At 41.5% G+C, this 27959-nt stretch overlaps 1 protein-coding gene across 1 annotated transcript in view; it reads right to left on the bottom strand.

Annotated features, from left to right (window-relative positions):
- The window catches only part of DNAH6 (dynein axonemal heavy chain 6), a 284536-nt gene that overhangs the window by 82217 nt on the left and 174360 nt on the right, over nucleotides 1–27959 (bottom strand). Inside the window, exons 47-58 of the mRNA XM_018054768.1 lie at nucleotides 27022–27162; nucleotides 22584–22826; nucleotides 21143–21310; nucleotides 20234–20469; nucleotides 18426–18687; nucleotides 16989–17112; nucleotides 15794–15990; nucleotides 14388–14591; nucleotides 11938–12063; nucleotides 7668–7832; nucleotides 2805–2872; nucleotides 1446–1626 (exon numbers count right to left, since the gene is read on the bottom strand). Of these exons, the coding sequence (XP_017910257.1) occupies nucleotides 1446–1626; nucleotides 2805–2872; nucleotides 7668–7832; nucleotides 11938–12063; nucleotides 14388–14591; nucleotides 15794–15990; nucleotides 16989–17112; nucleotides 18426–18687; nucleotides 20234–20469; nucleotides 21143–21310; nucleotides 22584–22826; nucleotides 27022–27162 (2115 nt within the window). The remainder of the gene's footprint in view (nucleotides 1–1445; nucleotides 1627–2804; nucleotides 2873–7667; nucleotides 7833–11937; nucleotides 12064–14387; nucleotides 14592–15793; nucleotides 15991–16988; nucleotides 17113–18425; nucleotides 18688–20233; nucleotides 20470–21142; nucleotides 21311–22583; nucleotides 22827–27021; nucleotides 27163–27959) is intronic.

Genomic DNA, 27959 nt, shown 5'->3' on the forward strand with positions numbered 1-27959 from the left:
GAAAACAAGTCCTTGAGGATGCGCTTCCAAAGAACGGTGGGATTTAGAGAACATATCCAGTTAGGTCTAGGAAAGAAAGTAGATGACGAATTCATGATTATAATAAGGAGGCTCCCCAGACACAGGACTCAGTCTCAGGACTCAGTGACCTCCTTCTAACCGAGCTGACCTCCTTTCCAGGCAGAGTTAGGGATGGGCAGAAGAAAATAAGCAACACAGGAGACTGAGGGAGAAGCGCAGCAGAATTTCTCTGAGCCTGGAACCTGGGTGCCTTCTGAAATGGAAACACTAACACCCAATTGCTCCCTGGCTTCATCATGAGCAGTCCTCAAGAGATCCAGGGTTCCTGTAAAGAAAGGAGGTAGGAGGGGAGAAAGGATATCCATGAAACTGCTCATGAGAGGGGGTGGAGAGAGCCTGGAAGGCAGTGGTACCACATCCCACTCTGGAATAACAAGGGAATCTAATGTTCTCTCTCTTTTCCTGGTACTCCAGGTGTACCTACAGGGAAACCCGGGGGTGGAAGCTGTTGTTTGAGAAGGGTTATTGGCTCAGTGTTAAAGAATCTGCCTGCCAATGCAGGAGATGCTGGTTCAGTCCCTGGTTCAGTCCCTGGGTTGGGAAGATCCCCTGGAGGAGGAAATGGCAATTCACTCCAGTATTCTTGCCTGGGGCTTCGGACAGAGGAGCCTGGTGGCCTGCGGTCCAAGGGGTCGCAAACAGTCAGACACGACTTAGTGACCCAACAGTAACAGTGTAATCCTAAGTAAGCTAGAGATGTTGTCAAGGTCTCTCGCTGCTCTCTTGGTTTTCTGTCTTGAGGTTTTGTGGCTCTGGGGAGCCTTCTGGCCAGTGGGGTTTTCAAGATTCCCCTCTCTGTCTCCTTCAGTCTCTCTGCCTTTCCCTATTGCTGTCTGTCCCAGTTCTGTTCACCACTCTCTCATCTTCTTTAGGTGTGGACATCCCTAGGTTGGGAAATCCTCTGTCTTGAAGTCACAGGGTCTAGGGCAGGGACCATGAGCAATCACTATGGAGCCGCTGACCTATGAACTATAGGCAGGAAGTGGCAGGAAGTGCAGCCCAGGAGCAATCAATCCTGACTCTACTCTTTTTTTAAAAACAGAAAAATTTTAAATTTATTTTTTAATTGGAAGAAAATTGCTTTACAGTGTTGTGTTGGTTTCTACTGTACAACAATGATGTCTCTACTCTATAGGAAGGATGTCTTCAAGGCAACGCCTTGCAAACAGAAACCAGTTTACAGATACAGATGATAGGATACTGGAGAGAAGTCCCCACTCGTGAAACTAGAGAAAGCCCATGCACAGCAATGAAGACCCCACAAGTTAAAAATAAAATAAAAAAACTGGCAGGACCCTTAAAGGGTGCAGTTATGTCTTTTGAAGTAACACACTGTTTATAAATAATAAAAATATTTGACTTGCCTTTGAATCCTGGAGTGTATCAATGAGTTCTTCATTGTCCAGAATATTTCCCTCAGATGTGAAGAGCATTTTCAGGATTTTCTCTTCAATAGCTTTCAGTTGGTTTTTATCAGTGTTGATCCTCACGATGAGCTTGATCCTTTGCTCTTCCAACTCAGGCTTCTCGAGTCGCACAACATCACTGGTGCCAAAGTGAATCCCTAAGTTAGGTCTTCCTCAGGGCTCTAGGGTTCTATTTTTCTTTCCGAATTTCTCATTGTTTGTATCCTGAATACTACTTGCCTGAATATTAATGCTACCAGCCAAATCCTAGTGCATAGGCCCCTCTTCTGCTGGGTGTCCCCAGGGACTAGCTGCATTACATATATAGTTTAATTCTTTATCTTAGCTCTCAGAGGCCTGCACCTGACCACAGTTCCCATGGCTTTTGCTCATCTTAGGAAAATCTGCTCAGTGCTTCATTTCTCTAATCATTCAATTTCTGTTTCGAACAGCTGCTTGTCCCAAGCTGAAAATGGTGCCTGGAACATTCTTTTCCTACTAACAGGGGAGACTCATGAAACCCACCACCTCTCTGAAACAAATCTTGGTTGCATCTAAAAAAGGGGCTTTATTCATGATGAGAAAGCACAGGATGCTGGCCCCAGATAGCTAAGGTGCATATCAAGGGAATGATTTCAGGCAGCCCAGATTCTTGCATCTTCCCACACATAGAAAAGCACTTAGATTCCTTAACTTGACTTAATCCAGTTTTCTTTGGTAGTGGTCGTTTAGTCGCTTAGGCGTGTCCGACTCTTGCAACCCATAAACTGTAGCCCGCCAGGCTCCTCTGTCCATGGGATTCTCCAGGCAAGAATACTGGAGTGGATTGCCATTTCCTTCTCCAGGGAATCTTCCCGATCCAGGAATCGAACCTGGGTCTCCTACATTGGCAGCATATTCTTTACCAACTAAGCTATGAGGGAAGCCCTTTTAGAGGGAAGTTTTCTTTAATTAACAGCAATCTTTGGTTACTTTGTTGCAAAAACTCTTGAATACCCTGGCTCCCCTCCTTGCATCTTCAGAGCAGTCCCTCAGAATAATCTGAGAGTCCTGTCTCCCAGGCTCGAAGCCCTCAGAATCTCCACCAAATAACACATAAATCTCAAAAGAAAAAGAAAAGAATAAAGAGGCTATACCTCTAGCTTCTCTAGTCTAAACATGCAAACTGATGTCTCCCTTCACTTGCCCTTTCATCATTTACCCCCATCTCTCTATTTGAAAGCTAATCTTTTTCTTTAAGTCAAAATTTCTAAACAAAATATTAGGGAATCTTTGCTCTCCCTGCCACTCCCTCCCCACCTGCCCTTTGTTTTTTACCTTAACAACTGATCCTCCAGACCTGATTTGGTTACAGTGAAATTGATGATGGTAACTTTGATGCACACCTAGAAGAGGAGCAGAGAGTAACTGGTTCAGACTAATAATATATGGACGGCTTTCTTTATTAGAACAGAGCTCATTACTGCTCAGCTGGATGTATTCCAGGTCTAATGGTGAACACACTTGCTACCCATACAAGGCAAGCAATAAAATCCTAGTCTCGTTAAGTTCTCTCTTTTAAAAAAAAATTATTTAATTATATTATTTGGTTGCACTGGGTTTTAGTTGCAGCACGTGAGATCTTTGATCTTCATTGCAGCATGTAGAATCTTTAGCTGCAGCATAATTGTGGCATGTGGGATCTAGTTCCCTGACAAGGGATTGAACCCAGGCTCCCTGCATTGGGAGTGTGGAGTCTTAGATATTGGACCACCAGGGAGGTCTCATGTCTCACAAAATTATAATGCAATTTTCTCTACTGCCGTGAGTGACAATCTTGCTCCTCAAATGCCACCATTAGAGAATTGTATTTCACAGAAAGGCGAGCCAGTGAAAGGTTGGAAAGAAGCAGACTCAGATTCTAGCTGTACCTGTCAGTGTGTATGTGATATAGAACAAGCCAGTCCATTCTGAGCTTCAGGTCCTGATCCTTAAAAATTAGGAAAATAGGGGACTTCCCTGGTGGTTCAGTGGCTAAAGATTAGTGCTTCCAATGAAGGGGGTGCAAGTTCAATCCCTGGTCAGGGAACTAAACTCTCACATGTCACGTGATACAGCCAAAAAGTTTTTTTTTTTTTTTTAAGAGAAAAATTGGGAAAATAGGAAGCAAGAATGCATAGGGTATTTGTGAGGCTAAATGGGCTAATAAAAATCACTTATAGTGACTTTCACATTGTTTACCTTTGTTAAAAAGAAGCTATATGACTTTCACATAGTTTGCCTGTGTTAAAAAGAAACGGTTGATACTAGAATTTTATATACTTTGTCTCATCATACTATTTTTATGAAAAATTGTTGCTATAATATTCTGACATCACTTGGATATGGAAACTCGCTCACTTGTGTCCGACTCTCTGCGACTCCATGGACTGTAGCCAGCCAGGCTCCTCTGTCCATGAAATTCTCCAGGCAAGAATACTGGAGTGGGTTGCCATTTCCTTCTCCAGGGTATCTTCCTGACCTAAGGATTGAACCCGGATCTTCTGTATTGCAGTCACACTTTACCATCTGAGCCACCAGGGAATAAGTCAACAGCAAAAATCATACATGTAGTGTTTAAATGTCATTTACTTTATAAACATTCTTACAAAATTTCAAACATTTTTGTTGACACATAGTTGATTTAAACTGTGTTAGTTTCTGCTGCACAGCAAAGTGATTCAGTTTTATACATATACATATATGTAAACATTCACCCTCCTTTTTATATTCTTTCCCATTTTATGGATTGCCACAGCATATCGAATATAGTTACAGGTTCTATTCAGGAGGACCTTGTTTTTTATCCACACATATTATTCTTATTTAATCTTCACAGACAAATCCCTGAAGTAAGCTTTATCTCCACTTTAGCTGACTGACTCGATGATCCGAGAAGTGGAATAATCTACCTGCAGTCACAGAGCGCGGACTGGGGAGGTGTGTGATATTCTCCCGAAAGTTAAACAAGTGAGAAACTGAAGGCTGTGAATCAGCATGTGAGTAGTGCTTAGTCACTCAGTTGTGTCCGATCCTCTGCTGCCTCATGGACTGCAGCCCACCAGGCTCCTCTGTCCACGGGGATTCTCCAGGCAAGAATACTGGAGTGGGTTGCCATGCCCTCCTCCAGGGGATCTTCCCAACCCAGGGATTGAACCCAGGTCTCCCGCGTTGCAGGCAGATTCTTTACCAGCTGAGTCACCAGGGAAGCCCAAGAATACTGGAGTGGGTAGCCTATCCCTTCTCCAGGGGATCTTCCTAACTTGGGAATTGAACCAGGGTCTCCTGCATTGCAGGTGGATTCTTTACCAACTGAGCTTTCTTAAATCTAAAATGGCTCTTGGGAAGTGAGCTCTGGCAGCGGCTACATATTTAAACCCATCGAGGCTGACAAGTAAACTCTGACCTAGGCTTTTAAGAGCATCTCCCTCATTTTATGCAAGAAAGGTGTCAATTTCATTCAGCCTGAATACATCCAGGGAAGAGAGGCAGCTATGAGATTTCAGTAATTAAAATGAAATGATACTCTTTGGAATAGTATTTTCCAAGATGACTTTTAGTGGGAGTTTTAGAGGAGTGAATTTGAGGAAAATTCTCTTCTCTCACTCCTTGGACACCACTAGAGAAGGGGTATCCTGCAGAGTTAGTGGCTGTGCCTGGAGCAGAGGCAGCCCCAGGCTATGAGTGGGTGGAGGAGGGAAGTGGGGATGGGTAGGTGGGTAGGTCCAGCCGTCCCTCAGAGCTTCCTGTGGGGAGGGAGAGAGGAATCCCAGCTGTCTTCTTTTCTGTTACAACTGCCTCCAGCTCTGCAGCTCAAGAGGAGGGAATCGTCTGGACCTTACTGCGGTTCAGAGACTTGTGGATGGATGTGGGGCTTACATAGCTCCCTTCAACAGTCTGAGAGCACGAGGAAGGGGACAAGAAGCCCCTCCTCCAGAGCTCTAAGTACAGACTCCAGACGTTAGAATCATGACCCTCTAATGTCATCGGTCACCAGAGTTCTCAAGCAGGCCATCTTCTCATTTGAGGCTGTCTTCAGGGCACACACAGACATTGACAGATCCCCCCACCCTTGGAGGCTCTCCTGGGCTCTGAGTCATTTCTCAGCCACAATAAGAGGGGACGAATGGCCTTAGTTACGAGGAGAGAGAAGAATGATTCAGTTCAGTTGAGTTCAGTCGCTCATTCGTTTCAGACTCTTTTCGACCCCATGGACTGCAGTACACCAGGCCTCTCTATCACCAACTCCCGGAGTTTACCCAAACTCATGTCCATTGAGTCGGTGATGCCATCCAACTATCTCATCCTCTGTCGACCCTTCTCCTCCTGCCTTCAATATTTCCCAGCATCAGGATCTTTTCAAATGAGTTAGTTCTTTACACCAGGTGGCCAAAGTATTGGTGTTTCAGCTTCAGCATCAGTTCTTCCAATGAATATTCAGGACTGATTTCCTTTAGGATGGACTGGTTGGGTCTCCTTGCAGTCCAACGGACTCTCAAGAGTCTTCTCCAACACCACAGTTCAAAAGCATCAATTCTCAGGCCCTCAGCTTTCTTTATAGTCCAACTTTCACATCCATACAAGACTACTGGAAAAACCATAGCTTTGACTAGACAGACCTTTTTTGGCAAAGCAATGTCTCTGCTTTTTAATATACTCTTTAGGTTGGTTGTAACCTTCCTTCCAATGAGCAAGGATCTTTTAATTTCACAGCTACAGTCACCATCTGCAATGATTCTGGAGCCCCCAAAATAAAGTGTGTCACTCTTTCTACTGCTTCCCCATCTATCTGCCATGAAGTGATGGGACCGGATGCCATGTTCTTAGTTTCCTGAATGTTGAGCTTTAAGCCAACTTTTCCATTCTCCTCTTTCACTTTCATCAGGAGGTTCTTTAGTTCTTCTTCACTTTCTGCCATAAGGGTGGTGTCATCTGCATATCTGAGGTGATTGATATTTCTCCCGGCAATCTTGATTCCAGCTTGTGCTTCATCGAGCCCAGCATTTCTCATCATGTACTCTGCATATAAGTCAAATAAGCAGGGTGACAATATACAGCCTTGATGTACTCCTTTGCCAATTTGGAACCAGTCTGTTGTTCCATGTCCAGTTCTAACTGTTGCTTCCTGACCTGCATACAGATGTCTCAGGAGGCAGGTCAGGTGGTCTGGTATTCCTATCTCTTTCAGAATTTTCCAGTTTGTTGTGATCCACACAGTCAAAGGCTTTGGCATAGTCAATAAAGCAGAAGTAGATATTTGTCTGGAGCTCTCTTGCTTTTTCAATGATCCAACAGATGTTGGCAATTTGATCTCTTGTTCCTCTGCCTTTTCTAAATCCAGCTTGAACATCTGGAAGTTCACAGTTCATATACTGTTGAAGCTGGCTTGGAGAATTTTGAGTATTACTTTGCTAGCATGTGAGATGAGTGCAATTGTATGGTCGTTTGAGCATTCTTTGGCATTGCCTTTCTTTAGGGTTGGAAAGAAACTGACCTTTTCCATTCCTGAGGCCAGTGCTGAGTTTTCCAAATTTGCTGACACATTGAGTGCAGCACTTTGACAGCATCATCTTTTAGGATTTGAAATAGCTTAACTGGAATTCCATCACCTCCACTAGCTTTGTTTGTATTGATGCTTCCTAAGGCCCACTTGACTTCCAGGATGTTTGGCTCTAGGTGAGTGATCACACCATTGTGATTATCTGGGTCGTGAAGATTTTTTTGGTATAGTTCTTCTGTGTATTCTTGCCACCTCTTCTTAATATCTTCTGCTTCTGTTAGGTCCATACCATTTCTGTTCTTTATTGTGCCCATCTTTGCACGAAATGTTCCCTTGGTATTTCTAATTTTCTTGAAGAATGATTAGATGATTGGAATTCATTAGAATTAGATGATTCATTAGAATGATTGGAGAGCAGAAAAGGAGCACAGGGAAGTGAGACAGGGTGGGGACTGGGGACCCAGTGGTGGGAGGGAGTTGAGTCCCAATCAGAAGGTGAGCAGAAGGGTGACTGGAATCAGTCAGGACTCTGAAGAGAAGTGAGTAGAAGATGGTGGGAGGAGGGGAAGAGGGGTTAGGAGGAGTCATTCCTTTCAGCAAGGGGAGACCCATCACACCAGCAAAACCCTCTCAGGCTGAGGGTTCCAGGCCTGCAGCTGTACCTCAGGCAGGTAGTGGGGGTTTGGCAGTTTGGTCGTCATGTAGAACCTGAAGTTTTTATCATAATCAATGTCTGAGTCTCCAAGGCGAATTAGCAGTCGTCCACCACTGATGAAAGTCTGTTTCAAGAGGATGGGTTCCAGAGCTGGATCCAGGGTTTCTCTCAGCTTAAATGTTAAAACAATAAAAAAATATATTTTCAAAAGGCATTAAATGCATGGCAGCAACTTTGTCAAATTTCTGTTCAAACTTTACTCTGAACAGGCAAATTTTCAGTGGTCATATTATGGATATCTCTTAAACTCCTCTCGTTCCCTCTAACAGTGTACATTTTCCAGAGTTTGTTTCCTTGATACTCTAGAGATAAGAAATAGGAAGGTTATATATTTATTTGGGCTAAATTTATACACAATTCATCCCCAGGAGAAAGCAGCTAAGATAGAAGAATCCACAGGGTGGTCCTTGAACAGGTCCCAGACAAAGGAAACTTTGTTCTCCTTCATGGTTTGCATGGCAAACTCCATCCTGCAGGCTGAATCTGGCCCAATGGGGCCTGTTTTGGTATAGCTCTTGAGCTAAGAATGATTCTTATCTTTTTAAAGGGTTGTAAAACAAATAAACAAAACCCCCAAAGTAAACAAAACAAAGAAGAGTATTTGTTCAGAGAATATTTATAGACAGACCATGCATAGTAAGTTGCTTTAGTGATGTCTGACTCTGTGTGACCCTATGGACCACAGCCCACCAGGCTCCTCTGTCCAAGGGATTCTCCAGGCAAGAATACAGTATGTGACCTGAAAAACCCCAAATATCTGGCTCTTCACAGAAAGTTTGTAGATCTCTACTCTTCATGATAGTAATTTGTACCCCCCTCAAAGCAAATCTGATTGTTGGTAAGAACATGGACATGTAGGCATTGCCAACAATCTTTATGATAAACATCTTTATATCAGCTTGTATGTGATGGGGGCTTGGGAACTACCAAAATTTGATGTAATTTATAAGCTAACAAGACCTGGACTTCTCTAGTGGCTCAGGTGGTAGAGAATCTGTCTACAATGTGGGAGACTTGGGTTTAATCCCTGGGTCAGGGAGATTCCCTGGAGAAGGGAATGACAACCCACTCCAGTATTCTTGCCTGGGAAATCCCATGGACAGAGGAGCCTTGGGGGCTACAGTCCATGGGGTCACAAAGAATGGACATGACTTAGAGACTAAACAACAACAATAGCTAACAAATCTGTTTTAAATCGCGATGTGGTACCTGAACATGCAATTTCTTAAAACAAAAGTTTATGAGATAAAAGTTTCCCTTACTACCCACAATACAATTTTGTGCTTTTTACTATTTTTATTTTTTAAAAAATATTTATTTTTGGCTGCACTGGGTCTTAACTGTAGCACATACAATCTTCTTTTTTCAGTTGCAGCATATAGGATCTAGTTCCCCAATCATGGATCGAACCCAGGCCCCCTACACTGGGAGCACAGAGTCTTAGCTACTGGACCACCAGGGAAGTCCCCAGTTTTGTGCTTTTTAAAGTCTATTCTATGACATGTCCCTCATGGAGGAAGTAGATGAAGCTCCACTTGAGGATTAGTTGGCTACATGTTCAACATTCTGTTTCCATTCCCTCTGATAATTTTTCAGGTATTTCCTTAATTTTGTTAACATTTAAAAATCTGTATGACAAGGGAAGATAAGATTTATTTCTACTAAGTGTGACACTGTGATACTTTTGGCACTAAAGCAGAGCTAGTTTTTCTTTTCTACTTTCATGTTGGCTTAATGGACTGAAGTAGTGTTTCTTGTAAGGTGTGTGTAACCAACATTACCTTCGTGGCCTGAAGTATTTAGCTATCAAGCAGATTTTTAGTGGACTGGGTCTTTTCACTGAAGTGTTCTGAAGTATTAATATACACATTGATATTTAAAAGAAAAATAGTCATTAAAGCTGGGCTTCCCTGGTGACTCAGTGGTAAAGGATCCACATGCAGTGCAGGAGACTCAGGTTCAATCCCTGGGTCAGGAAGATCCCCTTGAGAAGGAAATGGCAACCCACTCCAGTATTCTTGCCTGGGAAATCCCATGGACAGAGGAGACTGGGGGGGCTACAGTCCAAGGGGTCACAAAACAGGACTGAGCGATTAAACAAGAACAACGACAACTTGTTAAAGTGACTTTCATCTTCTGGAATCTGCTTTTCAAACCTCCCATCCCCTGTAGTGATCAACGGCATGTGCCAAGCCTCTAGAAATTAGTATGTTAAACTAAACCAACTTTAATGGAAATAAATACCCATAGGACTTGTTTTCCAAAGACAAATATTTTTTAGAGTAGCACATTTCTAAGCCTACCTAGGAATGATGGAAAGCCATTTGAAAAGTAACTCAGAGCAAGTTTTGTGAATGTAGTGCTTAACTCACATTCCAGCTTTAAAAGTTGTAATAAATGCAGATGAATTAAAAATACATAAAAATCTATTTTCTTTCATTAAAAGATAGTGATTGAGATTGGTTAACTCTATTTCACACCAATGGGTGGAGGCAAAGTTTGAAAATATCACCCGACAAATGTAGAAAGCAGTTAGATGTATAATCTGAGTGACACTAACTCACAGAAAGCAAGAGAGACTCCCTGCCAAAGATTTTTGGAGATCTCACCCTCTCCCGTAACTTCAGGGTTTAAATGGGGGCCTGGGACCCATTACAGAACCTTGCCCATTTTGGTCAAGGTCACAGCCACACATGGAGGATTCTTGTGCTCTATGGAGCTCAGACTGGGAGCCTGGTAACTTGCTGTGGATTTTCTATACAATCAAGGATTCTCAAATGGTTTGCTTCACATTTCTGTGCCTCAGATTCCTCATTGGCAAAATGGAATAGTAGTAACCGCCTTGTAAGGTGCAGTGTGGATCAAAGAGTTCATACACATAAAACACCGCCACCGGAGTCTGGTGTACAGGAAGCATTCAGTGAGTGATGCGTGTGTGCTAAGTTGCTTCAGTCATGTTCGACTCGTAGCAACCCTGTGAGGCTCCTCCTTCCATGGAATTCTCCAGGCAAGAACACTGGAGTGGGTTGCCATGCTCTCCTCCAGGGGATCAAACCCACATCTCTTGCATGTCCTGCATTGCAGATGGATTCTTTATTGCTGAGCCACTGGGGAAGCCATCAGTGAGTGGTACCTGTTTCTAGTATTAGCTGCACCAGGCCAGGGTTGCAGCTAAGCTGCCCCAGGTCCTCGGTCTGTTCTGAGCTTCTCGCCATTCTGCAGCTGCAGAGATCCTGCTAGACACAGTTACACCGAGACTAAGCTCGCAGTGTTCATTTACTCATTCTTCTCTTATACAACTAGTATGGGAAATTAAGGAAATAAACTACAATTGTTACCCAGTTTCTTTTGTGTCCAAGGCTGCTGTACATGCTGTCCTCTTTGCCTGGAAAGCCTATCTTTCTGAGTGCTCATGGTGAACTCTTCATACAGGTCACAGCTTAAATGTTACCATTGGTAACCATGACGGTAGTCAGCTCTCCCCACCCTACCTCCTTATTAGCTATGTCAGCACTGGGTTTATCTCTTCGAAGTCCCTACCACAAGTTCTCTTCGTCTCCTCTGTCTCATTTTTTCCTCTTTTCTCTGTTTATTATCTCTGTCCCCAACTAGATAGTCAACTTATTAAGGGCAAGAACCATCTTTGTATTATTTGCCATTGATTCTCAAACAATGTGTGTTGAACGAATGAACAGGTTAAAAAACCTCCACTCTTGGAGTGATTTGATTCTGAAGAAATAAAGCACAAAGATTTAAAAAATTATACTTTTTTTTAAAAAGTGAAAGTTTATACCATACCACTCAATTGAATTCTAACTTTATGTCTAAGTGGAAAATAATATTTATACTTATTGGGGTGCCTTACTGGCTTCACATCAGTGGTTCAAGGAGTCATGCCCTGATGAGTTTGTTGCTTTGAATTTCTGGGGCTGCTAATGATCAAGAGTCACACGAGGCCTGAGAATCAGCAGTGTCAGAAGACAGTGACCATCCCACTTCACACCAAAGCAGTGTCTTCCAAAAACTGGTTCAGTGACAGACCATTCCCCATATGAGAGTGTGTTGTTTAAGGAGCAAAGCAATTGGTTTGACCATTTATAAAAGGGAGCTGACTGGTGTCTTTGTCATAATGTAGCCATTGCCTGTACAGGATTTCAGATATGGTCTGAAGGTTGGAAACCAATACAAGGAAAAAAAAAAAAAGTGAAAAAGCAAACCTCTTCCAGTAAGACAGGTAAACCAAGTCGGATCGAATTTTCAAGTGTGCGTAAGAAATTACTATCTGTGAGCTTAATGATCTTTAAACCATTTTTGCTTTCTTTGTTTCTTATCCAGCGGTTTGCCTGTATGAGAAAGCACAGAGTAGGACATTTCAGTTTGTAGAAATGTGAAAGTTTTTAAAGATTAGAAACTATGTTCAATCTAGAAACAAGTTTGAAAGATTTTACAGAGCAAAGGAAATATTTTGTTTAATGTTTTCATTCATTAAACGAAATGAAAAGACAACCCTCAGAATGGGAGAAAATATTTGCAGATGAAGCAACCAACTAGGAATTAAACTCCAAAATATATAAACAGCTCATGCAGCTCAATATCAAGGAAAAAACCAAACAACCCAATCAAAATATGGGTGGAAGATATAGCATTTCTCCAAAGAAGACATACAGATAGATAAAAATACACATGAAAAGATTCTCAATATTGCTAATTATTAAAGAAATGCGAATCAAAACTACAATGAGGTATCACTTCATACACTTCAGAATGGCTATCATCAAAAAAATCTACAAACAATAAATGTTGGAGAAGGTGTAGATAAAAGGGAACCCTCCTACACTGGTAGTGGGAATGTAAGCTGGTGCAGCCACTATGGAGAACAGTAAGGAGATTTCCTAAAAAACTAAAAATAGAGTTGTCATATGATCCAGCAATCCCACTCCTGGGCATATATCTGGAGAAAACAATAATTCGAAAATATATCAATGTATGAATCCCAGTGTTCTTGGCAACACTATTTACAATCACCAAGACATAGAAGCAAACTAAATTTCCATCACAGAGGAATGAAAAAAAGATGTGGTATACCTATACAATGGAATATTATTCAGCCAAAAAAAGAACAAAATAATGATATTTGCACCAACATGGATAAATATAGAGATTGCCATACTGAGTGAAGTAAGTCAGAGACAAATATCATATGATACCATTTATATGCGGAATCTAAAACAAAACGGTACTAATGAACTTATTTAGAAAACAGAAATAGAATTACAGATTTAGAAAGCAAACATGGTTACCAGAAAGTAAGTGAAAGTGAAAATGAAGTCGCTCATTTGTGTCTGACTCTTTGCAACCCCATGGACTGTAGCCTGCCAGGCTCCTCCATCCATGGGATTTTCCAGGCAAGAATACTGGAGTGGATTCCTATTTACTTCTCCAAGAGAGTAAGTAGGGGAGGGATACATCAGAAGATTGGGATTGACATATACATACTACTATACATAAAATAGATCACTAATAAGGACCTACTGTATAGCATAGGGAACTCTACTCAGTACTCTGCAATGGCCTATATGGGAAAAGAATCTTAAAAAGAGTGAATATATAACAGATTCCCACTTGAAACTAATACAACATTGGAAGTCAATTATACTCTGATTTTAAAAAAACGTAAAATAAAAGAAAAATCACTCCCCTTGCAAATAAAAACACTTTTAAATTCTAATGTTTGGGATTCTTTTTTGTTGTTGTTCAAACTTGGGACAAATAAAGATTTATTTGTTTATTTATTTTACCATCTATGTTAAAAAAAAGTTCACACAAGGTGTTCAAGATCCACCTATGAAAATAAAGCTCATACAAGGTGTTCAAGGTTGTCTCCCTTGCTTTCAAATTGACTCCATTTTCTAAACCCCATTTAGAACATGATGAAATGGTTAGATAGCACCACTGACTCAATGGACATGAATCTGAGCAAGCTCTGGGAGATGTGAAGGACAGGGGAAGCTTGGCGTGCTGCAGTTCATTGGACTGCAAAGAGTCAGACACGATGTAGCGATGAAACAACAGCCATTTAGAACAACTGATCCAAGGACTTAGGAGTCAGATAATGGAATTCAGTAAATTCCAGGAAAGCTGGCCCCAAATTCATCACGTGAAAGTGAAAATGTTAGTTGCTCAGTCATGTCTGACTCCTTGCAACCCCAAGGACTGTAGCCCACCAGGCTCCTCTGTCCATGGAATTCTCCAGGCAAGAATACTGGAGTGGATAACCATTCCCTTCCTGACCCAGGGATTGAACACGGGTCTCTTGCATTGCAGGAAGATACTTTACCACTAGCACCAAATTCATCATACTGACTTCATTCTGACTCCTCTGACAAGGACTATACAGGAATGAATTTCTGCTCCCATAGAAAACAGAAAACAAATGGTCAACTCTCTAAATAAAACCAACTAAAATCAAGTGTGCAGAGCACTTGGACTTTTCCCTTTTTACTTTCTCCATAAAATGAGGGATGTGAACTAGAAGACATCTTGGTGGCCTTGTAGGTTTACATCCAAGATCTTACAAGTACACTGAAGTCTACTTTTAGAATTTGTAATAGAATGATATTAAGCAGAGTAAATAAGCTGCTCTTCATCTGAAGAACTGGTTACGCACCTGATCTTGGGGATCAATCATCAAAGGCCACCGTCTGCCTTGAGTAACCAGAATGCCATTTTCCGTTGATGTCAAGTCCCGGGGCAGCCCGTCTGTGTTCCACTGCCGTATTTCGTAGGGATCGCCGAGAGTGTTAATGAGACTGAAGTCGGGGTTGATTGGGATCTCCAGAGACTGACAGTCCTGGATCCAATACTCTATAAGCTGTCGAAGGAGAAAAGTTTACTTGTATATGAGTCAGGAACACTTAGTAAATGAGGATCCACAAAACAAGTCCTACCAGGCTCCACAGGCATCCTGGAATCAGAGCCCAGGACATAAGAAGTGGACAAAGAATTAGGAGATCCGGGGGCTAGAACTACACCATTAGCTAGGTGTGGCTTTGGGAATGTCATACGTGCTGTTGGGACCCCAGGTTTCTCAAGTATAAAACACAGGGGGTGTCATGGTAGTCTTCACTCTGGGGAGAGTCTGAGACCACGTGGAGAAGTTGGGGGTTCCCACAATGACCTTGGGTGATCCTGAGAATTAGCAGATGAGGCAGAGGCTATTAGCATTCACCTCCTTCAATGAGTGGTGCAGACACGCACAACAGGGACCTGTCTCCCCCAACAGCACTCCTGGCCCCCTTGCTTGATTAGAATCAGTTGACCCTTGAGCTCATAGAGAGTCTCCATGAGTCTCACACCAACTAGGTTTTAGAACTCAAGGTCAGGGCAAAACATGTTTTGAAAGGCATTTCATAAAAGTGTTTTGCAAATATCTCCAAATAATCCCTGCTCTTTCCCATTGCTGAGCCTGTGTAGCAGCCTCGGCAATTCAGAACACTTCATCCTGGCTGAATTTGGTGCCACTTCTGATCCTAGGGGTGGGAGACTCCCTGTCTCTTTTTCTTCTCCCAGGTTGCTGTGTTGTGTAAGCAAAGCTGTGAGTAACTTTCTAAGACAGGAGAGGAAAAGAAGGACTGTGTTAAGGAAAGCCTAGGGGTACAGGGGAATCCCTTGGACTGCAAGGAGATCAAACTAGTCAATTCTAAAGGAAATCAATTCTGAATATTCAATAAAAGGACTGATGCTGAAGCTGAAGCTCAGAAAGATTGCTGGGAAAGACTGAAGGCAGGAGGAGAAGGGGGTGACAGAGGATGAGATGGTTGGATGGCATCAGCAACCCAATGGACATGGGAGATGGTGAGGGACAAGGAAGCCTGGTGTGCTGCAGTTCACGGGGTAGCAAAGCGTCAGACATGACTTAGTGACTGAAGAACAATAGGGAGGTGGTGGGTAGTGGAATGTAGACCTGTTTCCATCATAGGGAACCTCCGTCTAAATCCAGAAAAATGACACACACATCCTGCCTCCCCCAGTATCAGCTGCTTCTCAGTCCTCACAGGAAGTACGTTTGCTCACCGATTGCCTGTACTGGGCTGTGAAGGCCCCGTAGTAGGCCACACAAGCTGCTGCTATGAACACATTCCCAACGATATTCGATATCTCCTCGTTGAATTTCTGGATGCTTTCTTCCCATCGGACTTGCTCGTCTCCTAATGCAGCCGTCAGCTTTCCAGCACGTACCAGACGTGCTTTGGTCAGTGCCATTGTCTTTGCTGGAAAATCGAAAGAAAATCAGGTTATGTCATTCAGTATTTTCCTACAGTATAAGAAGTTTACTCATCTGCTTCTGCTTATAGCAGAATGACCATTATTTGGTTAATGATGTCAGTACATCTCTGGGGAACCTCAGGCCAATTTAGCCCAAGTTCTCATTTCAGAGCCAAGTCCAAGTGCTTTGAATCGCCTATGCAGAGAGTTCCTTTCACTTTATTTTCAATTAATTAATTTTAAATTGCAGTATAGTTGCTTTACACAGCTGTGTCAGTTTCTGCTGTACCACAGAGTGAATCAGCCATATATATAAATATATCCCATCCTTTTTGGATCGCCTTCCCTTTTAGGTCACCACAGAGTACTGAGTAGAGTTCCATGTGCTATACAGTAGGTTCTCCTTAGTAATCTATTTTATGCGGGCTTCCCTGGAGGCTCAGACAGTTAAGAATCTGCCTGCAATGCAAAAGACCTGGGTTGGATCCCTGGGTCAGGAAGATCCTCTGGAGAAGGAAATGGCAACCCCTCCAGTATTCTTGCCTTAAGAATTCCATAGACAGAGGAGTCCAGTGGGCTACAGTCGCAGAGTCTGATATGAATTTATACATAGTATCAACAGTGTGTATATGTCAATCCCAATTTTTCAATTCATCCTTCCCCGTTCCCACTTGGTATCCATATGTTTGTTCTTCACATCTGTGACAGAGAGCCCCTTTTTGATACTCCTTTCTTCTGGCTGAAGACAGAGCTCTCTTCTTGTCCCTGTAGTATTTATTTTCTGGATCAAATTCACGGGCTGCTCTGTCTTATTCAGACATAGAAGCTGAATGCATACAATGTACTCAGTTCTTCTAATGTTATACTTGAAGGTTAAGGCCATCCATCTAATGCAAATACGCCCATATGTTGGATGGAAACTTGAGATCTGACTGCCTGAAAACACTGTCTCCTTTGGAAAATCTGGCATTTCCTAACCAACACAAATTTTATAGTTACTTACCCAGACTTTCTTTCTCATTCACACTTTTGTCATATTCATCTTGTAAGGCTTGTATTTGTTCTTCCACTTGTCTTAGTAATGCTTGCTTTTCTTTCAAAGTAGCCATAGTGATATCAAGTTCAGCCTAATAAAATCAAGAAATATTTTAAGAATAAGCTCCAAAGAGGGTTGAATTTGCCCATTTATAATGGGCTATTTTTTAAAAAATCAGATTTACTTTCTCTTTCTCCTCAAAAGATTTTGTTCTAAAAGATTTTGATATGATATACAAAATTAAACCAAATATAAAGTAGAATAAAATATAAGAGGAGGACTAAACAACAAAACAAAGCCCCATGAATCGTAGAAAGATTAGCAAAACAGATGTACTAAGTATTTGGAGGTGAATTAGTTACTACAATGAACTGTTAACTTTAAATGCTAAAACAAGGCTTCCCTGTAACTCTGGAGCCAGAGAGCTGCAACTACTGAGCCCATGTGCTGCACCTACTGAACACCATGAGCCCTGGAGCCCATGCTTCACGACAAGAGAAGCCACTGCAGTGAGAAGCCTGTGCACCGAGTAGACCCTGCTCACCACGACTAGAGAAAAGGTTTGAACAGCAACGAGGACTCAGTACAGCTAAAAATAAATAAGTATTTTAAAAATGATAAAACAAACGAACTATTCATGCAATAGTGAAAACTAATCTTTCCTAACTAGTTCTCTAGAGCAGAGGTCTGAAACTATGGCGTGCAGGCCAAATCCAGCCTGCTACCTATTTTTGTGTGGTTACAGTTTTAAATGGTTAGGGAAAAAAAAAAATCAAAGGAATAATATTTCATTACACGTGATAATTGTATTTGAATTTCAATGACCATAAATAAAGTTATATTGAAACACAGCCACACTTGTTCATGTTTGAAGCTTTCTTTTTTTAAAATGTTTACTTATTTATTTGGCTATGCTGGGTCATAGTTGTGGCATGTGGGATCTTTAGTTGCAGCATATAAACTCTCAATTGCAGCGTGTGAGATATGGTTCCCTAACCAGGGATCAAATCGGACCCACAGCACTGGGAACGTGAATAACAATCTCTACTAGCTACTCTGGTCTTCCCTGATGGCTCAGATGGTAAAGAAACTGCCTGCAATGCAGGAGACCAGGTTCAACTGCTCAGTTGAGAAGATCCCCTAAAGAAGGGAATGGTGACCTACTCCAGTATTCTTGCCTGGAGAATTCCATGGACAGAGGAGCCTGGTGGGCTACAGTCCATGACATCACAAACAGTCAGACATGAGTGAGCGACTAACACTTTTGTGAAAATGAAAAATAATCTTCAAGAGCATGATTACTATCTATATTGCATAGGGTCTCAATGGCACCACAAAAGAAGCTTGAATGTCTGATGATCATGGTCGTTGATTCTATAAGATATCACAACACAGACAATATACCTGTGCAGCACGGAGTTTCTGTCTCTTTGGCTCGACTTCTTTGACAACTCGGGAATACAAATCCATGGCTCTTACCCACATGCACATGGATTTACATGCTTTGGATACTTTCTCAACTTTTTCAGGCACAAAATCAGGATTATTAATATACTTTTGAAGTTTTGCCAGGATTTGAGGCTTAATATTTTCCTTATCATATTCTAAAAGCCTTCTTAGGAAGTTAGAGTCACCAAGAAGTTGCTTTGCTGTTGGCCAGTCAGGTCTAAAAGACACAAATGGTAAGTTAATAGCATTGCAATAAAGGAATGTGACAAAAGAAATGTGTTCCTTTGAGAACGTTAAGATATTATTCTACAGATATATGTCAATTATGCATGATTTCATGGAATTGGACTGCAAGGAGATCAAACCAGTCAACCCTAAAGGAAATCAATCATCAATATTCGTTGGAAAGACTGATGCTGAAGCTCCAATACTTTAGCCACCTGATGCAAAGAGCTAGTTCATTGGAAAAGACCCTGATGCTGGGAAAGATTGAGAGCAAGAGGAGAAGGGGATGACAGGATGAGATGGTTGGAGGGCATCACCAACTCAGTGGACTTGAATTTGAGCAAACTCTGGGAGATAGTGAAGGACACAGAAGCCTGGCATGCTTCAGTCCACGGGGTTGCAAAGAGTTGGACGCTACTTAATGATCGAACAACAACAACGTCAACTGTCTATGTCATTAGTTACGTAACGAGTTTAACTTGCTCTGAGTCTTCCTATTATAAAGGAAATACAACACAATTTACTGAAAGCATTTTGCTAGGCTTTAAGAGCACCATGAGTTACTACTTTTGTTTTCTAGGCATATATTTATGCTATTTACTTTCATAGTGTGTATAGCCTGTTTTTTCTTTTTAATATTTACAATGATGTTTCCTAAAATGTTCTTATTTACTGGTTGAAAGTGTTAGGTGCTCAGTTGTGTATGACTCTTTGCGATCCCATGGACTGTAGCCCACCAGGCTGCTCCGTCCATGGAATTTTCCAGGCAAGTATCCTGGAGTAGGTTGCCATTTTCTCCTCCAAGGGATCTTCCTGGCCCAGGGATCAAACGCGGGTTTCCTGAATTTCAGGCTATCTGAGCCACCAGGGAAGCCCCATTTACTGGTTGAACTATAGTTATAAAAACTCACTTTGTTTGTATCTAACTGACTTGCAAAATTTGTAGAACGGTATTTATGTTAATTTCCACCTAAAATGGGTTTTGTTTTACTGCTGCTATTACTATTGTTATTTCTAAGCAAGAGAGAAAATCGAAGATAATCTAAAGAAGCTATAAAGATAGGTGTGTAGTGATGTGTGTGTCACTTATAATTAAAAAAAAATACTATTGGAACTCCCCTGGTGGTCCAGTGGTTGGAAATCTGCCTGCCAATGAAGGGGACATGATCTGGGCAAATTCCATGATGTGCCATGGGCCAGCTAAGATCGAGCACCACAACTACTGAAGGCTGCCTGCTCTAGGGCCTGTGCTGTGCATCAAGAGAAGCTACCACAATGAGAAGCTGGCATACTATAACCGAGCTGGACAGCAGCCCCTGCTCACCGCAGCTAGAGAAAGCCCGCATAGCAATGAAGACCAAAAATAAAAATAAATAAATTAATTAAAAAATACTATTAAAGTACCAATCAATTTGTTGGATGACTAATCGAATCAATGAGAGGGTGGAGAAAAGAATGAAACATGTAAATGAGAAGGAAGGAAAAAAGCAAAGAAATTCCACCAGGCATTTTGTATTGGGTGATTGTGAGGCACTCACTTGGCATTCAAGAGAATGGAGATGGCCTCCATCACGGTCATGACCATATCTGGAGGCTTTGTGAAAACTCTGATTTCAGATATATCCGCTTTATCTAAGGAGTCCAACGCTTTGTTAGCAGCATCGAGGGCAGGGAGCGCTTCTTCAAGATCTCGCTGAGCATCGTCAGCTATGGCTTGGGTCTCTTCGGCTTTCACTTTTGCTATTGCTTCATCTTCTTGCACAATGCTACGGACCTAATCATTGAAACATGACTGCTCAAGTGATCTCAGTATGTTAATTTCAATGTTTAAAAACAAAGTGAATGATGGATAACCAATAAGGACCTATTGTATAGCACATGGAACTCTGTTTAATGTTCTGTGGCAGCCTGAAAGGGAGGTGGGTTTGGGGGAGAATGGATATACGTATATGTATGGCTGAAACTATTACAACATTGTTTCTTAATTGGCTATACCCCAAAACAAAATAAAAAGTTTAGAAAGTAAAAAAAAAAAACCAAGGCAAATAATAGTGAGTTATATTTACCCCTTTGAATCAGACCAATGATGAAAGAAGATTAGGCATACTGCATTTTCTACTCTTCTTTGTCCATCTCATGCCATGATGATAAAATAATGGAGACAGAGTCATAAGAATGAATAACTAATTCATTCTTGGGAGAAGATTGGATGCTTTATGTTTGTAGCTTGTACTTTTCTTACAACTTTCTCTGTCCCATTTCCTCATTCTCAGGGAGAGAGCCAGGATTAAAAGCATGGCTAAACTGATCTACCAGTTCATTGTTTTAGCAACATATTTAAATTGAATTTAATAACATATCTAGAAAGTCCAGTTCTTTATCATTGTATGTAAGGGGTCAGCTGGTGGTCAAAGTGTCCTCACCCACTGTCAGGTGATGCTACATACCTGATCTGCATTTTCTTGATCCACTGCCAATTTGTCCATCAGGGCTTCAACATCTTGTGATTTTGTCAAAAGGACAGGTTCTAAAGCTGAAAGATCTAATTTCATTTTATCTACTAGTACATTTGTTTCTAATAGCTTGGTGAGACCATTCTTCACCCGTTCACGTGCCTAAAAGACAAAGAAAATAACTATTATGTTGAGTATTACAAACTATGAGTTTATTGGTATCTCCATCTGATTTATGTGCTAGAATTTTGCATTCACAGAATTAGTGAATCAGTTTGGAATACTTAACACTGAACGTACAGGAACACATGGCCCTGTAGTTCACCACAGTGGGTTTGCATCCCTGTCCTCTGGCCACGGGAGTAGGGCATCACTGAGGGATCACATTGTATTATTTTTAGCCTCTGTGGTAGCTTGGTAGCATGGTGAATGAATTAAGGACAAGTTCAGATAGAAATTCCTGGAGTTCACATCTCTGGGAGCTTGTTTCCTTAGGATGGACCAGCAGGGCTGAGGCCCAATGGAGACAGTGTCCCAGATACTTATCTCTGGTTGCTGATGTGACCACAGGGGTAGGAAACTCTTGACTAGGATCAAAGGGCAGTATTTGGTAAAGAAGCCACCTGGAAATAACTTTTTTGAGGATGAGACAGAAAAGGTGGCTCAAATAGGCTGGTTTCAAAAATATCTGTCACGTTATTTTACTAGGCATACATTTACCAGGTAATATCCATTGAAAAACATTTAAAATATCTAAATGATAAATGATTTCATTTTTGTTATTTAAAATGTTGAAAATTTTAGGTCATGTTAATGATGATTACAATGATGACGATGTAGTAAGCAATAACTATTCTGAGCACTTATTTGTATCAGATCATATTCTAATACTTCACAAACAGTACCTTATTTAAATTCTACAACAATCCAAGAGGTAGATACAGATTTTTAAAAACCTTATTTTGTACTAAGATTGGAGTAGTTACAAAACCTGCTCCAAGTTGTTTAGGAAGAAAGAGTCAGAATAGGGGTGCTACCTGGTCTGCCTGACATGAGTCCTTGCTCTGAATGGGAACCACTGATAGGTAAGACAACAAAACTCCCATCTCCATTACTAAACCAAAAGTTTTCCTTCTTACTAAACACTGCAGAGGTGGCTAGATATGGGCTTAATTTAATTCTGTTACAATGTCCATATCACATCCCTGAGTCAAGGAATCTTACATAATTGATAGAAGACAAAATATTAAGGAGGGGCAAGGCCTCTAAATGACCAACACAATATACTTTTTGGTCATATTGTAGGTTGTCAAGGGCATGTTAGGATGGAGAGATGTCCAACAGGCAAGATGGCACATAGATCTTACACATTCTGGTAAAGGTTTTGAGACTAAGCCAAAAAAAATTTTTTTTAAATTAATAATATCAAACTTACAGAAACTAACTGCTTCCTCTTTTCAGTCAGCATAGACAGGTAGAGATTGATGAGTTCCAAGTAGGAAGTGGGTGTTGTGTAGTACCGTCTTCGGAGCTCCACGTAATAGCGTTCCGCCATATTGGAGACACTCAGGTGGACATTCACACACATGAGGGAAAGCTTTTCTCTCATTTCTTCATTTGCGGCATCAACATTTGAGAAAAACGTCTTTGATACAGAAAGAAGTGCTTCTCTGGGCCACTGTAAATAAAGATATGATTTGGAAAGTCAGTTCCTCATTTCCATAATGCATGGTTTAACTATCAAGAAAAATGCATTTCTCTGCAACTCTTCCTCACCTTGGCTCCCCTTCACTGTTACTCCTACCTGTGTCCATGATGTTTCATGAACTGAATGGCTGTGTTCAATAGATGAGCGTCTGGGTCGGCATTTGCTGACCCCAGCACAGTGTCTGCTACATAGAAGTTATTCAATAACTACTGTTGGTTGAATGGATAAGTTAGTCAGTTCAGTTGCTCAGTTGTATCCGACTCTTTGTGACCCCCATGGACTGCAGCATGCCAGGCATCCTTGTCTATCACCAACTCCCAGAGCTTACTCAAACTCATGTCCATTGAGTCGGTGATGCCATCCAATAATCTCATCATCTGTCATCCCCTTCTTCTCCCACCTTTAATCTTTCCCAGCATCAGGGTCTTTTCAAATGAGTCAGTTCTTCAAATCAGGTGGCCAAAGTATTGGAGCTTCAGCTTCAGCATCAGTCCTTCCAATGAATATTCAGGACTGATTTCCTTTAGGATGGACTGGTTGGATCTCCTTGCAGTCCAAGGGATTCTCAAGAATCTTCTCCAATACCACAGTTCAAAAGTATCAGTTCTTCAGTGCTCAGCTTTCTATATAATCCAACTCCCACATCCATATGTGATTACTGGAAAAATCAAAGCTTTGACTAGACAGACCTTTGTTGGCAAAGTAATATCTCTGCCTTTTAACAAGTTGTCTAAGTTTGTTGAATGAATGTCTAGGTTGAATGAATAAACGTGGCTGTTTTTAATTTCATAACTAAAATCACATACAGGAATCTCATGTCCTTACTCTGCCTATTATACAATTTGAATTTGGTGTAATCACTGTCCTGTTTACCTCAACTCATTTGCTCCTCTCCTAACACTTTGAGCTCAGCTGAACGTCAGTCAAGTGCAACTCTCTGTTACCCTCATGTCTACAATCATGCAGCTAGCACAGCTAGAGAAAAACTCATAGTTGTGCTAACTGGTCTCATTGTCAATTCACGACAACTAGCTCAAGCGAGTTCTTAGTGCAGCCCAGAAAAACTTCTGTGTTGTCTCACCCATCACTTCTAATTCCCCCGAGTATTTCACACCTTATGTTACTTCCTAAGACTACTAACACTTCCTCTCTCTTCTTCACCATTCATGACTTTGCTCCCCACATAATTAAAAAAAATAGAAGCAATGCAAATAGAATTTCAGTGAGCTTTCACCCTGTCTTCCCCTCTACCTGCATTTTATGCTTTGGGGTTAGCTATGCGTGCTCTCTGCCCAGGTCAGCCCCTTCACTGGGAACTCTGTCCCATCTCTTTTTGCCTATTCAGTCATGTTGGTCCAGCAATGCCTAACTCTGTCTGCTGCACCATCAATATAATTCTGTTTTCTGAATCATTTCCATCAGCACACGTGTGTTGCTTGTGTTCCCCACTTAAACATACTTTTCTTTTGACCTCACATACCCCTCTGGCTATTACCCATCTCTTGGTACTCTTTTGGAGCAAAACTCCTTGAAAGGTTTGTCTCTGATTCTTCTTCCTTCTCCTCTCTTGAACCTTCTCCCCGATCAGTTCAGTTCAGTCACTCAGTCATGTCCGACTCTTTGTGACCCTATGAACTGCAGCATGACAGTCCTCCCTGTCCATCACCAACTCCTGGATTCCACCCAAACCCATGTCCATGAAGTCGATGATGCCATCCAACTATCTCATCCTCTGTCATCCTCTTCTCCTACCCTCAACCTTTCCCAATATCAGGGTCTTTTCCAATGAGTGAGCTCTTTACATCGGGTGGCCAAAGTATTGGAGTTTCAGCTTCAACATCAGTCCTTCCAATGAACACCCAGGAGTGATCTCCTTTAGGATGGACTGGTTGGATCTCGTTGCAGTCCAAGGGACTCTCAAGAGTCTTCTCCAACACCACACTTCAAAAGCATCAATTCTTTGGTGCTCAGCTTTCTTCACAGTCCAACTCTCACATCCATACATGACCACTGGAAAAACCATAGCTTTGACTAGACGGACCTTTGTTGGCAAAGTAATGTCTCTGCTTTTAATATGCTGTCTAGGTTGGTCATAACTTTCCATCCAAGGAGTAAGCGTCTTTTAATTTCATGGCTGCAATCACCATCTGCAGTGATTTTGGAGCCCCCAAAAATAAAGTCTGCCACTGTTTCCACTGTTTCCCCATCTATTTCCCATGAAGTGATGGGACCTGATGCCATGATCTTAGTTTTCTGAATGTTGAGCTTTAAGCCAACTTTTTAACTCTCCTCTTTCACGTTCATCAAGAGGCTCTTTAGTTCCTCTTCACTTTCTGCCATAAGGGTGGTGTTATCTGCATATCTGAGGTTATGATATTTCTCCCAGCAATCTTGATTCCAGCTTGTGCTTCATCCAGCCCAGCATTTCTCATGATGTACTCTGCATATAAGTTAAATAAGCAGGGTGACAATATACAGCCTTGACGTACTCCTTTTCCTATTTGGAACCAGTCTGTTGTTCCATGTCACACAGGTTTCTCAAGAGGCAGGTCAGGCGGTCTGGTATTCTCATCTCTTTCAGAATTTTCCACAGTTTATTATGATCCACACAGTCAAAGGCTTTGGCATAGTCAATAAAGTAGAAATAGATGTTTCTCTGGAACTCTCTTGCTTTTTCGATGATCCAGCGGATGTTGGCAATTTGATCTCTGGTTCCTCTGCCTTTTCTAAAACCAGCCTGAACATCTGGAAGTTCATGATTCACGTATTGCTGAAGCCTGGCTTAGAGAATTTTGAGCATTACTTTACTAGCGTGTGAGATGAGTGCAATTGTGTAGTAGTTTGAGCATTCTTTGGCATTGCCTTTCTTGGGGATTGGAATGAAAACTGACTTTTTCCAGTCCTGTGGTCACTGCTGAGTTTTCCATATTTGCTGGCATATTGAGTGCAGCACTTTCACGCATCATCCCCCCCATCACTCCATTGAAATAACTCTTGTCAAGATCATTGATAACCTCTACATTGACAAATTTAATAGTTTCCTCTTCTTCATAAATTCTATTTGCATTTGTTCAATGATTGTCATTGTCAACCCTTGCATGTGAGTAAATTCCCAGTGGGTTTTGAAGCTAATGTAAGTACCCTTGAGTTCTTGATGGACAGTGTGTTACCTTTTTAAAATCAAGCAACTTCAGACACATACCTGAAAAAGACAAAAACTGTAATTCGAAAAGATACATAGCCCCCAATGTTCACAGCAGCACTATTTACAATAGCCAGGAGATGGAAGTGACCTAATTGTCCAGATACAGATATATGGATAAAGAAGATGTGATACACACACACACACACACATATGTACATATATATAATGGAATACTAATCAGCTGCAAAACAGAATGAAATATTGCCATTTAAAAGCAACATGGATAGACCTAGAGATTATCCTACTAAGTGAAGTTGGACAGAGAAAGACAAATATCATATGATATCACTTATATGTGGAATCTAAAAAAATGATACAAATGAACTTACAAAACAGAAACAGACTCACAGACATAGTAAACAAACTTGTGGTTACTAAAGGGGAAAGGTGGGGGCAGGGATAAATTGAGAATTTGGGATTAACATATACATACAATTATATATAGGTGGCTCAGATGGTGGGCTGCCGTCTATGGGTTGCACAGAGTCAGACATGACTGAAGCGACTTAGCAGCACAGCAGCAGATGGTAGAGAATCTTCCCTCTAAGCAGGAGACTGGGGTTCAATCCCTGGGTTGGGAAGATCTCCTGGAGAAGGGGATGGCTACCCACTCCAGTGTTCTTGCCTGGAGAATGGTGGGTTACAGTCCATGGGGTTATAGAGTTGGACACCATTGAGTGACTAACACTTTCACTTATATAAAACAGATAAACAACAAGGACCTACTGTATAGCACAGGGAATTGTATTCAATATTTTATAATAACCTAAATGGAAAATAATCCGATATATATATATATGTGTACATATGTATATGTACACACATATATAACTGAATATATATGTAACTGAATCACTTTGCTATACACCTGAAACACTGTAAATCAATTACACTTTAATAAAAAAAATCAAAGTCAAGCAAGTCCAACTTCTCAAAGAGATATGTTGTGATGTCACTGACCTGGACAAACCAGTCAATGGTGCAGCAGTTCACAAGGGATGGAAACATCCGGCATCGGGACCGGAAGGCCTCCCCAACAGGGCTCATGCAGAGCACAATGTGCAGCTTCTGACGGACTCTGCTGATGAAATACTGAAACACCTGACAAAAAGAAAGATACTTTCAATTTAGAATAAGGCTGAACCCGTGATGAAAATAAGTGTTGGCTAATGCATCTGACTCTACCAATATCAAATTTAAAGTTTGTGGAGTGGATGCGTGAATTGTTTTAACATCCCATTCCAAGTCCCTTCTTCTCATGCAGACTCAAAAGATTAAATGATATTTTTCAGACTCTGTTGCAACTTGGGTTTGGGATTGATATGAGTACTCTTCATCAGTGGATTTAAGAGACTCCTTGAATAAAGTGGAGAGGTGTGTTCATACAAAGTTTTGCTTTGAGGTAGAAGACCACTGGGAGAGAGAGACACGGTGCAGGGCAAATATTTTTGCAGGTGCAGAGCCCAGCAGAAATGGCATGGACCTGTTGTCGCTATCATTGGATGTGGCTCCTTACTTCAGCTCCTCCCAACATGGTGGGGGACACACGGCTTGGGAGCTGAAGCAGTAGCATTCTGGGTTAGAGGCTTCCTGGCTCAGCAGAATGACTGTGGCAGACACAGCAGTGTCCTTGGCTGTTGACTTCTACAGTGTCATTTCATAATCATTTCAAGGAATTCAGCACGGCATCCCTTTGTTTAGCCCTCCCAATGTTAAAGCCACTTCTGCTTATAATAGTTGTCTGTGCCTGTAAGTCCTGACCTAGCAGTGGAGGGAATTCTCATGAAAGGACACAGAAGAGATAATATGAGAAAGAGTGGCCAAAAAAGATAAGATGCAGAAAGAAGAGAAAGACCTGGGATAGACAAACAGTGGCTCAGAGAATCTAGCACCGTGTT

Source organism: Capra hircus, chromosome 11 (genome assembly GCF_001704415.2).
Source record: "Capra hircus breed San Clemente chromosome 11, ASM170441v1, whole genome shotgun sequence".
NCBI lineage: Eukaryota > Metazoa > Chordata > Mammalia > Artiodactyla > Bovidae > Capra > Capra hircus.